This window comes from Ipomoea triloba, chromosome 5, assembly GCF_003576645.1.
Source record: "Ipomoea triloba cultivar NCNSP0323 chromosome 5, ASM357664v1".
In the NCBI taxonomy this organism is placed as follows: domain Eukaryota; kingdom Viridiplantae; phylum Streptophyta; class Magnoliopsida; order Solanales; family Convolvulaceae; genus Ipomoea; species Ipomoea triloba.
The window spans coordinates 19,016,973-19,033,631 of NC_044920.1; the positions used below are offsets into that span (position 1 = coordinate 19,016,973).

The window sequence follows — 16,659 nt, forward strand, 5'->3', positions numbered from 1 at the left end:
TTTTTTTTTTTTTTTTTTTTTTTTTTTTTTTTTTTTTTTTTTTTTTTTTTTTTTTTTTTTTTTTTTTTTTTTTTTTTTTTTTTTTTTTTTTTTTTTAAATGTATTCTTGTAGTAGTTATTATTATTATTTTTTTATGTAAAACTTAGTGTGTCAATCATTATCTTTATTGTTTTATTTGCTTACCGTTTCATTGGTTCTTTAACTCTAGTATATTTATTTTTTAAATTTAGATGAATTCAATTTCGCCGGATTAATTTTAATTCCACAGGACTCTACTCTAGCGGCACTCCGGTATTTTTGAAAATATAAATAGTGTTTCATTCCTACTAAAATACTATTCAAATTTTGGCATTAATTAACTTGTGGGATTCGGACCAGGTCAGCTAATAGTGAAAGTAAAATTTTATTTTCTTACACGTACAGTTACACTTGCATAAGCGTCAACACCACGTTTTGATAACAAGATACCGAACTTGACTGCGTCCAACAAAAGTAGATTCGGATTCTTCTAAATAAAAGAAGCTAGATCAGTTTTGGTCATATATTTATATGCTCGAAATAGTTATTGGGTGAATTAGAAATTAACTTCATTTATGTGCTCAAAAGTGTGTCAATGAAATTGGAAATTGAAAAAAAAGTTTGGAAATATTTTGAAGGATTCTTTGTCCCTGGAGAAAAATGTAGGTATGAACTAATATTCAAATATTTACACTTTTAAAGTAGTTTTATAAATTGTATTGTAAAAAAGCGCGGTGCAAATTAAATCTAGCGGACTAGCACTACAAACTTGAGAATAGGGTACCGGTATAGGCGGTAATATTAGATGAACGATTAAAATTTATTCGTGTCCTCATTTGAATACAAATATATATATACTAGTTTTATATGCGCATTGCGCGTATGTGTTAATGCCCAATGTGTATATTTAAATAAATATTTGAAAGTATATCAATGCAAGATTATATAGGAGAAGTTTATACATGGGTAATTGAATGTCGAGTTTTTTTATTTGAATATCTAACTCAAAGTATATGAATCCAAGATAATATAGAAAATTCATTATAATTATTACTAAAATAAATGTTTGCAACCTTGTAAAATTGATAGTCTAAATATTTAGTCTAAAAATGATAGTCTAAATAAATACTACTTTTAATTTGAATTTTTCTAAGTGTTCTTAATTCTCTTCTGAGTAGCATTGTCATTGTCTTCATCTTTACTATTTGTTCTCTTCCTTTTTGTTGGTAGTGTGTTATTTCCAATTCGGTTATTGTTGGTAGCATAGATGACAACGTCATGCAATGAGATTATGATATAGGAGCTATGGACTTTCCTTTAGGTGTTCTGCTTGGGGTTCATTTGGTTCAACCATTATTGTTGAATGAGTTATTGTGGATAAAGAAATCCCTAGTTTAAGAAAAAAGATTAAATAAATTAATAAAAAAATTGAAAATTTAAAATATTATATATTCCAAAGATATTAAAAGGTAGTTTCTCGCTTCAATTTGTTGGGTAATGGGTTATTTGAGTACTTTCATTGTCAACAAATCCCCCAAGTAATTAATATGATTGGTTTCAAACTATTCTTTTTTATTTTTTTCATGGTATTCAAGAAATACATATGTATCATTTTTTTGAGAGTAAATAGAGTGAGAAACTTAATTATGTCAAAGTTGATTGAGATGAGATTCGAACCTAAGATCTTTCTTATAAAAATTAATGGGTAAGTTAAAAGTTAACGGAATATTAACGGAGAAGAGAATATTTAACGGAAGGTTAAATTAGGTAATCTCTATTAATAATATTAATCTGAATTATCTTAATTGCATCTATTTGATTAAATAATTCATCTGAACCATCCATTTGATTAAATAATTTGACCGCCATTTTTTCTACCCATTTTAGGCCTAACTCTCTTTGGCTCTTATTAGTGTATATATATATATATATATATATATATATATATATATATATATATATATATATATATATATTCAGTAATTAGGTAATCTCTTTTGAGCTACAACAAATAAAGAAAATATAAAATAAATACTACGTACTACATTGTAATACAGTCAATAATACTAAAAAAAAAGAAGATAATCTCTCTTCTTTATTTCTTTTTTCGAACAGTGAGATTTATCCTTATTATACATTTGTTATCAACTTAATTAACTATGCGTTTACTCATGGCAATTCTGTACGAGATTTTTAGGAGTATAATATAGAAATTGTAGTATAATAATTGAAAATAGTGAATTTAATTTGACCAAGACTATGAATTTGCTAAATTTATAATTTTTTTAAAAAATCAAATTGTTGGTATAAATAGTGAAGTTTGAATGTTATGGTTAAAATTATAACGGTCGAGAAAATTTGACAAATTCCTCTAAATAAAATATGGAAGAAGAAGCCAAGGACCTTGTGGTCCAGTGGCATCAAATCCTTTCTTTTATATGGGAGGTGGTGGGTTCGAGCCTCAGTGGAGTCAATACTTATGCTTCAATAGGTTGAGAAAGTAATTATGAACAGATACTGCATTGTAATAGGGTTAGTAGTATTCAAAAAAAAATATGGAAGAAGAAGCAATTAGTTTTGTGATCAAGCTACATAACAAGTGACAAATGAGAGGTCACAAATTTTAATATCAAGATTGAAGAAAAAGAAAAATGTTAATCTCTCTTACTAATTTTACTTCAATTCTTACATTTAAAAAGCTTTTTTTTTTTAAATAAAAAAACTCCTTATATTTATTGCCCAGTCAATTTCACCACAAGTTAATTAAATAAGAAAGTCTAGTGAAAGAAATTCTTGCAAAAATTAATATGAAAGAGAGTTTAATAGAGTAACGTAATGTGATTTATGTTGAAAGATAAAAATTTTAATGTTATTTCAGGAGGGTAATTTAACCGTCGTAAAAGAAAATAATATTTTTAAAAAAAAACAAAGTGGGCTGAGACAAATAAAATAATAAAGAAAAGTACAGTGCAGTAGCAGTTATGAAAATGAAAAGTTGACTACGTCATGATGGTGACATGGAGTGACACATAATCTAGGGCTATTTTAGCAGCTGCATAGATTGTGATAGGAAGTTGCCAAGGAAGCTGAGATGGAAGGATCACATGATACTACCTAAGATTATATACACATATATATAAGCAGCACAATTATCCAAAGAGATACCATTCATGAGTAGCATCAAATCTCCAACAACCTCTTCAACTTCTTTGGTGTGCTGCCACCAAAATCAAAATTAAAGTCTTCTTCCTCTTCTTCTTCATAAAAAAACCATGTCCGACATGAACCCTAATTTCCTAGGACCAAACATGATGTCCACCCCTCCATCATATACAAACCCTAATAGTAATAATCTCCATTTTTACCCTGAAATGCTCCAAGATTATGACTATGATTATGCCCAAGATTTCGAGCTTTCCTACGTTAACACCCTCCTCAATGATGATTATCATCATCACTACTCCAATGTTGTCAATAACCCCTTTGCTTCTTCTTCATCTCTTTTCTCCCACCCACAACCAACCCCCACCAATGTGCAAGACAAGAGTAGCACTACTTCCGCAAGCTCTGGCAGCTCTGGCTTTGATGGAATGATGCCCACAACTTATCCCATGCAAGAAGTGTAAGTAACATTAATTATACTATTTCTTCTTTTGTCATATAAATGTAATTTCTCCGGCCGGGCCATTCTTCCTGTCTTCTTCCCCCAAAAGGTTGAATCCCTAACCTTAAAGGCCCCCATGCCCCAGTCATACAGAACATGTGGGATCAGGTAAATCACCGGTAACTTAGTGGCTCAGCAGGCAAAGTCAAATGCTGGTGTGCATAAGGGATTTGCCCAGTGTGGTCATAATCCTTACACGTACTACGCACCACTGTCAAGTTCCAAACCTTGGTCTCTTCTCCCAAATACTGACTACTAAATCACTGAGCTAGCTTCGGTGGGCATCTTCTTCTATCTATCTTATTTTATAATATCCACTTAAACCCACAAATAGATATAAGTTAATGATTCAGTTAAAGTCATAAGACTTATCGAGCTGATGAGATATCTATCTTAATTAGATCAAAAATCAAAACATGGTAGGTAAAATGGGACGTATAATACAACATGAATATATTATTTAGTGATTAGTGTTTTCATTTACTCCTTATATATGTTATCGTTTTGATGATTATTAATTTTTTATTTTTTACAACTGAATTTAGCAGGAACTCCATGAGGCAGATGGTGAATACAACAAAGGCCAAGGAGAGGCATTCAATTGCTTTTAGGACCAAGACTGAGCTTGAGATCTTGGATGATGGATATAAGTGGAGGAAGTATGGGAAGAAAAAAGTTAAAAGTAACTCCAATCCAAGGTAAACTTTACTAGATCAAAACTCTACCATATATGGATTATGCATCCTAGTGCTAGCTTTCAAATCTGAATATATATCCACCAAAAATTACATAAAATTAAATTGAAGTATTTATATATATGAGCAGGAATTACTACAAGTGCTCACATGAAGGGTGCGTAGTAAAAAAGAGGGTGGAAAGAGATGGAGAGGATTCGAAGTTTTTGATAACAGAATATGAAGGAATACACAACCACGAGAGTCCATATGTTATATATTACTACTAAGACATGATGGCAATCATGGTTGGAATAGGTTCGATGTCTTCTCCAAATTAAACACAATCTCATCAATATTTCCAAAGAAAGCAGTTTGCAGTTGAAGCTGATTTCCATGACAAGTAGCTACCCTCTGCTTTTTTGTGATTATTACATGAGTTTGTGTAAGGAGAAGGAATGGAAATACCCGTAATTTCAGTTTCTTTTTGGCCGTCTTTTTCAACCTTTAATGTTTTGCTGTCTTTTTACTCTACACTTTTTGTCTTGACTTGACGATCCGTCATTGATCACAAGACAAACTAACTTTTTTTTTTTTTTTTTTTGGTGTAATTAACGAGAGATGTATCACCAAAAATAAAACACACCTCGCAAATCTTAATTAACATCTTTCTTTTTCATTTTTACTCCCTTTTGTGGGAGGATGAGGCAGAGCTTTCTTTTTTCTTTTTTAGTTATTATTTGTATGTGTATGTGCATGGCCTGATGGCCAAAATAGTATATAATTAGTAAATCACTTTTTGTCACTTGTGCTATATTTTACCTGAAAATGATTTTGTAGTCTTAACTTGTTTCGGATCCTTTGTAATTCGCAAGGAAGGCCAAGCATGGGAAGTTTGGAAAATAACTAAAAAAAATTGAGGTAGAATACCAAAACTTTTAAAAAGAATTTTGCTATGCATAAAATCGGATCAATATTTTTTAGTTTCCAAACAAATGACTATGGGTTGACCTACTTATTTAACACCCCTAGAGAGAGGGAGAAAGATAGAGATAGAGTCAAGCCTGTGGAAGAGATTTGCAAAAATGTCTTCCAAGTAAAAATTTTGAAAAAGACTTCCTCAAAATGCATTTTTTTTACTTTGGCTAAAATGATATTTTCTAATGATTTTATTTTTCTTGAATAATCAAACATTAGAAAATTCAAAAAATGACTTCCAAATTAAAAGTCATTCTTTGAATTTCCAAACAGACCCTATGAGTCGTAATATTCTCCTACCAAAATGATTTTAATATTCACTCACTAATAAGTATTGAATAAAAATAAATTGTGGGCTACCTATCCTACATGGTTTGCAAACTGTTACATAAGCGTGGTTTCACACCCACAGGCAATTGGGCCAATTGTCTCCCCGCTACCCCATCCCTTTATGTATAGTATCCCCTTGTGCGTCCTGTAGAATTTAGTTCATATGAGAGCCACTCCCTTCGTGAGAACCTGTGGTCTAATCTGGGCGCTTCATTTGGTAAAATTTGATGTCTAGGATTTATTGGATATTTATTAAATGTTTCTTATTATTTAATGCCGTAGGGGTAATTAGATAGTTTGTCACGTTGTGTCCTTCTAAACAGTTTACTTATAGAATATTCTTCGTGATTTTAAGGAATTATAACAATGATTTTAGGGATTTTTCGATTGTTTCGTTCGTTCTTATTTGGCTTTTCTTTTTCGACACCAATGGAGACTACTCGTCATGTTTCTTCTCATTGTTTTTGTTTTTGTTTTTTTTTTTTTAAATTTTGTTTTGTTTTTTTTTTTTTGGTTGCGATTTGATGGAGTATGCTTTTGATTATGTTTGTTTATGAATCTGCGATTTTAGGAGGGGATGCATCATAAGTCGTTAAGTTGTGTATTGGGGCATTGTGTGGTGCAACATAGGACTATGGGATATGATGTGCATTGGTTGGAGAGCGTCACTGGAGAGTATTTGTCGATGGTGGTGCATCATTGAATGTAGGGATATGCATTGATGTGCTTAGTGTGGTGCATGGTAAGCATCGTAAGACGTTGGATGTTCATCAGCTATCCACCGCATGGATAATTTTGTGGAGTTTAGGGTTTAGGGTTTAGGAGTTTAAGGGTTAGAGGTTAGGGGTTTAAGGTGTGCACTTACAAAATGACATAAACTTTTGTGCACTCTCAGAGTAAAAGGTTTGCATTGCTAGTAGAAAAAGTGTGTGTTTTTATAGAACTAGTGGTGCATTACTTTGTTGTGAGGTGGTGTGGATGTTGTTATACGTTGCAATGGTGGTTGCGCGCGGCTTGTAGATGTAGTATTTGTGCATTGTTTAGTGTTAATTTAATTTACCTCCTTGAGGACTTGAAAATAAGTTTTGAATATAGTATACTAAAATCGAAAACATGAGTTATAAATTAAAAATAAAAAATAAAAAATTGATGGAGTACCACCAATCCACTCTGACCTCCTATTTGCCATCTATCACTCATTCCTTTCCCCACTATCCCACCACTAATAAAGACAAGTCAAGAAACCCTAATGACTAGTCTAAAGAAGTTACCCTTCCAGAACACCCTTTAATTAATACCCAAATGGTTAACCGGCCAGGCCACTGATAAATTTTGATTAGTCATGCATTAACTTGTGATCTTTTCTTCTTTTTTTTTTCTTTTTTTTTAATGTAAAACTTAGCGTGGAATTATCTTTATTGTTTTACTTGCTTACCGTATCATTGGTTACTTAACTCTAGTATATTTACTTTTTTAAAACTTAGGTGATCCAACTTTGCTCAATTAATCTCAAATCCAAAGACCCCACCCCTAGTGGTACTCCAGTATTTTTAAAAGTATAAATAGTGTTTCATTCCTACTAAAATACTGTTAAAATTTTGGCATTAATTAATTTCAATTATTATTCCATGAATCATGATCCACACATTTGTGCAAACTATAAATACAAAGTAATTTTTTAATATACTAAAACTACATTCTTTGTATACATAAAGTACATTATTTAAAAGTACACAATTTTTTTTTATATATATTATCAAATAATGTAAATTCAGTATACACATAATGTACTTTTATTATATTAAAAATGTATATTGCATTCATGATCCGTACAATAATTTGTCAATTAACTTGTGAGTAGCTATTTTGATGTTTAATTTTGAGTATTATCCACTAATGATTTTACTCGGATCAAAGTTGTCAAGACTAAGTGCTTATCATTACGTCAAAAACATGCACAACATGTTTTCAATGGGATTCATACCAGATAAAATAATAACGAAAGTAAAACTTTATTTTCTTATACTTGCATAAGAGTCAGCACTACGTTTTGATGGCAAAATACTAGACTTGACTCCGTCTAACAAAAGTAGATTCGAATTCTTCTAAACAAAAGAAGCTAGATCAATTTTGATCATATATTTATATATGATTGAAATAGTTATTGGGTGAATGAGAAATTAACTCCAAAAATGTGTTCAAAAAAGTGTGTCGATAAAATTAAGAATTGAATAAAAAGTTTGGAAATATTTTTGAAGGATGCTTTGTCCCCGGAGAAGAATGCAGGTATGGACTAATATTCAAATATTTACACTTTTAAAGTAGTTTAAAGAGTTAATTCCAGAAATGATCATTCTATTATTGACTTTTACCAATTTTTATTCTCGACTTTTAATTTGACCAAAGTTGGTCCCTTAACTATTGATTTTGTACCAATTTTGGTTCTTCTGTTAAATCTAGGTTAAATAGGTGTTAAAATTGGGGGCAAAATGTAAAATTGAATATTTGGGCCTTTAATATATTATTGCAATGTAATATATACTCCGTAATTTTTTTATTTTGTAAATTCTCTAACTGGATGTGGAGTGTTATTGTATATTTTATTGTTGTATTAGGTGGTCTTTTTATTTCTTTATTTCTTTTTTTTTTGCTTTATTCTATGTTAATTTTTTACTGTTCTAATTTGCCTTTTTTCTGGTTGAAAATTTGGTAATCAAAGTGATGGATGAGTTGTACTATAAAGCTCAAAAAAAAAACACAAAATAAAGCAAAAAAAAGAAAAATTAACATACCTGTGCCATTTTCTACCATTTTTGCTATCAAATAAAGAAAAAAAAAAACCTAATACAACAATAAAATATACAATAAAAAATTATTATAGAGTATATATTACATTGCAGTAATATATAAAAGTCTCAAATATTTAGTTTTACATTTTTGCCCTCAATTTTAACACCTATTTAACATAGATTTAACAGAAGGACCAAAATTGGTACATAATCAATAGTTAAGGGACCAACTTTGGTCAAATTAAAAGCCGAGTACAAAAATTGATAAAAGTCAATAGTCGAAGGACCATTTCTGAAATTAACTCTAGTTTAAATTCTATTGTAAAAAAGCGCGGTGCAAATTAAATCTAACTCATTACTGCATTCACTGAGGCTCGACCTCATGACCTCCCATTTGAAAGAATCACTACATACCACTTGACCACAAGGTTGGCTCAAAATAGCGAATTTAATTTCATCAAAACTAAGAATTGGCTAAATTTATAATTTTAAAAAAAATCAAAAAGTTGGTATAAATAGTAAGTTTTGAATGTTTTGGTTAAAATTATAACGATAAAGAAAATTAGACAAATCCCTCTAAACAAAATATGAAAGAAGAATTGAAGCTAACGATTTTGTGCTCAAGTTCGCATAACTTGTGACAAATGATGAGAAGTCACAAATTTAGCATATAAAGATTGAAGAAAAAGAAAAATGTTAATCTCTCTTACTAATTTTACTTCTTAGATTTAAAAGAGTAAAAAAAAAAAAAACTCCTTATATTTATCGCCCAATCAATTCCAGGGTTGTTATGCCGTGGACCCAGGTCCACCTTGCAAGGTGGACCTGGGTCTACATTCACATACACTCTATTCTACATTCACATACACTATACTCTACATTCACAATTTGTAAACTCCACATTCACACATTATAGGATTATATGTTTAGTAACTATACTCTACATTCACAATTTGTAAACTCCACATTCACACATTCAAAACTCTATATTCACAGGTCCTATACTCCACATTCACAACTTGAGAACTCCACATTCACACATTACAGGGGTACAAGTTGCTAGAACTTCTTAACTCTATTACAGATTCACACATGCATAACTCTACATTCACGATTTCTATACTCCATATTCACAATTTGAAACCTCCACATTCACACATTTCTGGGCAACTCTACATTCACACAATCATAAATCAACATTCACGATTTCTATACTCTACATTCACACTTTGAAACCTCTACATTCACACATTTTTTGACAACTCAATATTCAGCAATATGTTTACAAATTTAAAAAAAAAAAGACAAAAACGACGTAGTTTTGGACCCAGGTCCACCTTGCAAGGTGGACCTGGGTCCACAGCATAATTTGCCTCAATTCCACTACAAGTTTTTTTTTTTTGAATACTACTAACTCTATTACAATGCAGTATTTGTTCATAACTACTTTCTCAACCTATTGAAACTATTGCCTCCACTACAAGTTAATTAAATAAGAAAGTCTTATCTCATAAAAAAAAGGTTTATGCAAAAAATAAGAGTTAATTCCAACAATGATCCTCCGACTATGTTGATTTTCCAAAATTAGTCACTGACTTTTAATTTGGACAATTTAGGTCCATTGACTTTCAAATTCTTTCCAATGTTGGTCCTTTCATCAAATTTTGGTTAAGTTAAGGTCAAATGAAGGGGTAAAATTGTTCGTTCACCTGTTTAGTGTATAATTACTTGTATTTCTCTTGTCCTATACGATGTATATATGAATATAATCTCAGCCGAAGTCTCAATCAAAGCCATATAATCTCAGTCGAAGTCTCTTCGACTGAGATTATATTCATATATATAGCGTATAGGACATGAGAAATACGAGTAATAATACAATATACAGGTGAACAGATAATTTTACCCGCCCCTTCATTTTACCTCAACTTAACCAAAATTTGATGAAAAGACCAACATTGAAAAGAATTTGAAATTCAAGCGATTTAAATTGTCCAAATTAAAAGTCGGAGACTAATTTTGAAAAATTAACATTGTCGGAGGACCATTGCTAGAATTAACTCTAAAAAATAATATGAAAGAGAGTTTAATAAAGTAACGTCATGTGATTTATGTAGAAAGATAAAAATTTAAAAGTAATTTTAGGAGAGTAATGTAACCGTTGTAAGAAAATTATATTGAAAAACTGAAGTGGAGACAAATAAAATAATAAAGAAAAGTACAGTGCAGCCAGTAGTTTATGAAAATGAAAAGTTGATTACGTCATGGTGGTGACATGGAGTGACACGTAATCTAGGGCTGTTTTAGCAGCTGCATAGAGTGTGCTAGGAAGTTGCCAAGGAAGCTGAGATGGAAGGATCACATGATACTACCTAAGATTATATACACATATATATAAGCAGCACAATTATCTAAAGAGATGAGTCATTCATGTCCAAAAACCTCTTCAAATTCTTTGGTGTGCTGCCACCCAAATCAAAAGTCTTCTTCCTCTTCTTCATAAAAAAACCATGTCCGACATGAACCCTAATTTCCTAGGTCCAAACATGATGTCCACCCCTCCATCATATTATACAAACCCTAATAGTAATAATCTCCATTTTTCCCCTGAAATGCTCCAAGATTATGACTATGATTATGCCCAAGATTTCGACCTTTCCTACGTTAACACCCTCCTCAATGATGATCATCATCATCACTACTCCAATGTTGTTAGTAACAACCCCTTTGCTTCTTCTTCTTCATCTCTTTTCTCACAGCCACTACCTCCCCCCACCATTGTGCAAGACCAGAGTAGCACTACTTCTGCAAGTTCTGGCAGCTCTGGCTTTGATGGAATGCTGCCCACAGCTAATTATCCCATGCAAGAAGTGTAAGTAACATTAATTATATTATTTCTTCTTTTATCATATAAATTTAATTTCTCCGGCCCGGCCATTTCTTCTATCTTCTTCTCCCAAAAGGTTGAATCCCAACCCTAAAGCCTCCACAGAGCATATGGAGGATGTAGATTACGATAACTTAGTGATTCAGCAAACAGGGTCAAATGCTGGTGCGCATAAGGGATTTGCCCACTTTGGTCATAATCCTCACCGAACCTTGGCCTCTTCTCTCAAATGCTACCTACTAAACCACCGGGCTGTGTGGACATCTTCTTCTATCTATCTCATTTTATAATCCACTTAGACCCACAGATAGATATAAGTTAACGATTCAGTTAAAGTCATAAGATTGATCGAGTTGATGAGATATCTATCTTAATTAGATCAAGAATTGCAACATGGTAGTTAGGTAAAATGGGAATTATAGTACAACATGATTATATTATTTAGTTATTAGTGCTTTCATGCATTTATTCCTTATATATGTTATCGTTTTGATGATTATTAATCTTTTTATTTTTTACAAATGAATTTTGCAGGAAGTCCATGAGGCAGATGGTGAATAGAGCAAAGGCCAAGGAGAGGCATTCAGTTGCTTTTAGGACAAAGACTGAGCTTGAGATATTGGATGATGGATACAAGTGGAGGAAGTATGGGAAGAAAAAAGTTAAAAGTAACTCCAATCCAAGGTAAACTTTCAAATCTTATTATATATCCACCAAAAATTACATAAAATTAAATGAATTTATGACTATATCTAGCTACTTAATTCTATAGTTTTTCATTCTGCATTTTCGTTTTCCAAATTCTTTAAATTTTTATTTTTTCATAAAAGAATAAAGATACTAATCGGAAGTATTTATATATATGAGCAGGAATTACTACAAGTGCTCGCATGAAGGGTGCATAGTGAAGAAGAGGGTGGAAAGAGATCGAGAGGATTCAAAGTTTTTGATAACAGAATACGAAGGAATACACAACCACGAGAGTCCATATGTTATATATTACTACTAAGATATAATGGCAACCATGATTGTGAATAAGTTCGGTTTCTTCTTCAAACACAATCTCATCAATATTCCAAAGAAAGCAGTTTGCAGTTGAAGCTGATTTCCATGACAAGTAGCTACCCTCTCTGCTTTTTTGTGATTACATGGTTTTGTGTAAGAAGAATGGGATGGAAATAACCGCCATATTTCAGTATCTTTTTAGCAGTTTTTTTTAACCTTTAATATTTTGGTGTCTCTTTACTCTACACTTTTCGTCTTGACTTGACGACCTGCCATTGATCACACAAGACAAACTAACTTTTTTTTTTCTTTTGTTTAATCAACAAGAGATGTATCACCAGAAATAAAACACATCTCCCACCTCTTAATTATCATCTTTCTTTTTCATTTTTACTCGAGGATGAGGCAGAGCTTTCTTTTTTCTTTTCTATTTGTGTGTATGTGCATGGCCTGATGACCAGAATAGTATGTAATTAGTAAATTAGGTTTTGTAACTTGTGCTAAATTTTACCTGAAAATGATTTTGTAGTCTTAACTTTGTTCGGATCCTTCGCTGCCAAGACTTCAGAAAACAACTAAAATTTACATCTAATCCCCCCTCCCCCACCCCCACCCCCCTATATATTAAAGAAATTGAGATAAAATACCAAATTTTAAAACCTGCTTATTTGACATCGCCAGAGTGAGGGAAAGAGAGATAGAATCAAGCCTGTGGAAGAAATTTAGAAAATATCTTCCAAGTAAAAGTTTTGAAAAAGACTATTCGTTAAAATGCATTTTTTTTTTACTTTGGCCAAAATGATATTTTGTAATGATTTTATTTTTCTTGAATAATCGAACACTAGAAATTTTTAAAAAAAAATGACTTCTAAAAGTCATTCTCTCTAGATTTCCAAACGGACCCTATGAGTCGTAATATTCTCCTACCAAAATGAGTTTAATATTTAGTCACTAATAAATATTGAATTGAAATAACTTCGTGGATCTTGAATGCAATACTTTAGGGATTATTTAACGTTTTTATAGATTTTAGTCCAGTTTAGATAAACTAAAAGCCAAACGAGAAATAAAAACGCAAGTAAAGAAAGAGAACCCGGACCCAGGAATTGATCACGCAGTTCGGAGCTATCACTCCTACATCTGCGGGGCTACTCAGCTTTTGCCCAATCCACTAGATGCACCAAGGTTTACACAAGTTGGAATACAACCCAAACGTACAAAGGTTCACTACCAACACACAACCTTCAACATCTACTTTTGAATTGTCAAAACTGCAAGCCAAGAATTCTTCAATTCTTCATCTCAGCTCAGCATCAACGACAGCATCAAAGACAGCTTCAAAGACAGTAGTAGAACGTCATTAAATCTTCAAATGATCTTCTTAATATTCACGTGTGAAAGCTCTCAACTTGTATTGTATGGAAAGGTGACTTTTAGAGCTTCATATGCCTTCCTTTATATAGTGTAGCATCCTTTAACAACCTTCACAAATTTTAGATCTGAAAAACTCCTTGAATAAAAGAGAGCCACACCCCTTAAAATTCTGTTAGCCACACAATTTAAATGGGTGGACTAATTCCTTGCTGTCTGAGACAGCGTCCGCTGACACAGCTTCACTTTCAGCACTGGTGGACACACTGACTTACGGTCCAAAAAGCTAATAAAATCTAGATATAGGCTAAGTGTATTTTTGACAAATAATGTAGCCAATAACATAAGGACCGTGTATCATTTGTACACTTACAATCTCCCCCTTTGGCAATTATTTGACAAAAATCACCTTCAAACACACTTAGGCATTTTTAAGAAAGATAAGCATAAAATATTTTATTTAGCATGCCATAAGTTAGTTTGGTAACAAGTAAGACCAGGAGGATAACTACAAAGAAAGATTAGAGAAAATACCCACGCACGATAGATCACGAGACGAACCAAGACACTCCACGCAAACAACGTTCTTAACCAACCATCAAAGAGAGATAAAACTCATTCATCATCATTCATTCATCACCATAAAATGCCATTGTTCAACCATTCAACCATTTCAACAAAAGCACATAAAAATAGTCATTATCCATAGACCCGTAGCAAAAAGTGGATTGTCATGCATCAAAAACAGTGGATTATTCTCCCCCTCAACTTATTACTCCCCTTTTTTGTCAAAGAATTGACAAAGGGTGACCACCTAATCAGAATCAAACTCATCTTCATCATCACCCGAGCCCGACACTTCTTGAGCAGGACTGTGGTCTTGAGCAGCTTGACGTGAGACTTCTAGAAGCTCCAATCGGGTGAGTTCGCGCATGTCAGCAAGATGAGACTTCTCAAGATCAACAGCAGCAGTTTGGAGAGAGACAATAGCATTCTTAATGTACATAAGCGTGGATTGGGAAGCCTGAACACGAGCTTGAAGCATAGGTATAGCAGCTGTGTCAAGCGCTGAAGTAGCCCGAGATAGAGGAACAGAGGATGAGCCAGAGTGCGTAGCAGCACGGACTGGACTGAGTAGTGGAATAGGAACTGTTCCAAGCTGTGGACGATCATCATGGTGATCTTTCAAGCAAAGCCTGGAATCAACAGTGTACTGGCTTGGAATTTCCAACAATGGCTCATTCTTGTATGGAGTAAACCCTTGAGCCTTGAGTATCCCAAAGATCAAATTTGGAAAGGGAAGATGAATTTTGGACTCCTTCTTCTTAAGAACAAACTCCATGATGTGGCCGTAGATAATTTCACCAAGATCAAACTTGACCATGTGACGAACTTTGTAGAGCAAGAGAGCCATCTTTGCCGAAACTGAACTCTTGGACAGCGTAGGCAGCCAATTGCTCATGGCTAGACGAAACAGAACAGAGTATACGGCAGTAGGCTGTTGAGAAGACAAATTCCCTTTAGGCCAGGTGGTGAGCTTGTTGTGTGTCAAGGCAGCAGCTAGAGTGTCTAAGCCTGGATTACACCTGTCAGCTAGAGCAGCCCGATTGTAGAACTTGTTGATGATTTCTGGACTGAAATCATACCATTTGCCACGAACATATGCCTTGTGAAACAAAGTAGACTCTGGAGATGTGGAATCAGCAGACAGATTGGAGTAGAACTCAGCAGTCAACCACTCAGAACAAGGACCCACATCCTGAACCGTTTGAAGCAAATCTTGATCTTTCAACAACGGAATGATATTGCAGTGGCGCATAAGATCATCGACATCAATCTCCTTCTGAAGCAACACACGCATAAGATCATCGACATCAATCTCCTTCTGAAGCAACACACCAATAAGATCATCGACATCAATCTCCTTCTGAAGCAACACACCATGAGAGCTATGAGTAGTCCACTCTCTAATCAAGGATGAATCACGCAAGATTGGCTTGAACTTCTCAATCTTGATGCTTGCGGGTGGTGAGGCAGGGTCGATGATAGGGCTAACAGAGGCAGCAGCATCAGCAGATCCAAAGGCAGATTTAGACCGAGTCATTCTTGAAGTAGGAGTGCTCATAGGCTTTTTTCCTTTGCGCTTTTCTCTAACAATGATCACATCACTTGTATCATCTAGTTTCCTTTTCCCAGAAACTTTCTTTTTGGCTTTTTGAATGGATTTTTCAATAGGAACTTGTATAAGAGGCACAGACACAGGCAAAGCAGAGCAAGGTATAGGCAATTTTGATATTAAATCAGATAATAATTCGGTAGTGTTGGCAGACAAAGAAACTGAACCAGATGAAGCTGGAACAGTGACAGACTCAGACACAGGCAAGGGACATGTAGCAACAGTGACCGAAACATTATCAGATTTTGAGACAGGAAATGCAGCAGGCAAGTCAACATATAATGCAATATCACGTATATTAAACGTAGAAGCATCAGGAATTGTGACTTGCTCGGGCCTAGACCTTCCTAAAACAGAGTCAGAAGCAGAGCCAGAAACAGAGCATGCTGGAACAGAGACAGAAACAGAGCCAATAGCCACTACCGAATCAGCAGATAACACAGATTCATGTAAAACAGATGGTGAAGCAGCAGGTATATGCACTATATCAGAGTTAACAGCAGAAGGCACATTTAAAGGGCATATAGAAGCAGCCACAGATGTAACACACGAAGAGCTAGGCATAACAGAACAAACTACAGCACAAGGTAACGAAGAAACTAAAGAGGGCGAAACTGAAACAGGCAACGAGACAGTGCCAGAACTAGAGGAAACAGAGAAAGATACCACATTATCCATCTTTTTCGAAGCCTCCAACGCTGCCTGAAGCTCTGCCTCATTAACATCGTCATCACTTTCTTCAAGCGGCCATGGAGTAGCACCGATT

General features: G+C 33.6%; 2 protein-coding genes across 3 annotated transcripts; both read left to right on the plus strand.

Annotated features, from left to right (window-relative positions):
* Window positions 1-3,232: 3,232 nt before the first annotated feature.
* Window positions 3,233-4,858, plus strand: LOC116019466 (probable WRKY transcription factor 50). Of its 2 annotated transcripts, none has more exons than XM_031259676.1 (3): window positions 3,233-3,641; window positions 4,229-4,381; window positions 4,509-4,858. In XM_031259676.1, the coding sequence occupies exons 1-3, from the start codon at window positions 3,292-3,294 to the stop codon at window positions 4,645-4,647; spliced, it is 642 nt and encodes a 213-aa protein (XP_031115536.1). In that variant the 5' UTR covers window positions 3,233-3,291; the 3' UTR covers window positions 4,648-4,858. The 2 variants fall into 2 exon arrangements, with proteins under 2 accessions (XP_031115536.1, XP_031115537.1); XM_031259677.1 differs by having other exon boundaries at window positions 4,232-4,381.
* Window positions 4,859-10,914: 6,056 nt separating this feature from the next.
* Window positions 10,915-12,864, plus strand: LOC116019464 (probable WRKY transcription factor 50). Its single transcript, XM_031259674.1, has 3 exons — window positions 10,915-11,326; window positions 11,876-12,025; window positions 12,212-12,864. Exons 1-3 carry the CDS (start codon window positions 10,965-10,967, stop codon window positions 12,348-12,350), a joined length of 651 nt encoding a protein of 216 aa, XP_031115534.1. The 5' UTR covers window positions 10,915-10,964; the 3' UTR covers window positions 12,351-12,864.
* Window positions 12,865-16,659: the final 3,795 nt, after the last annotated feature.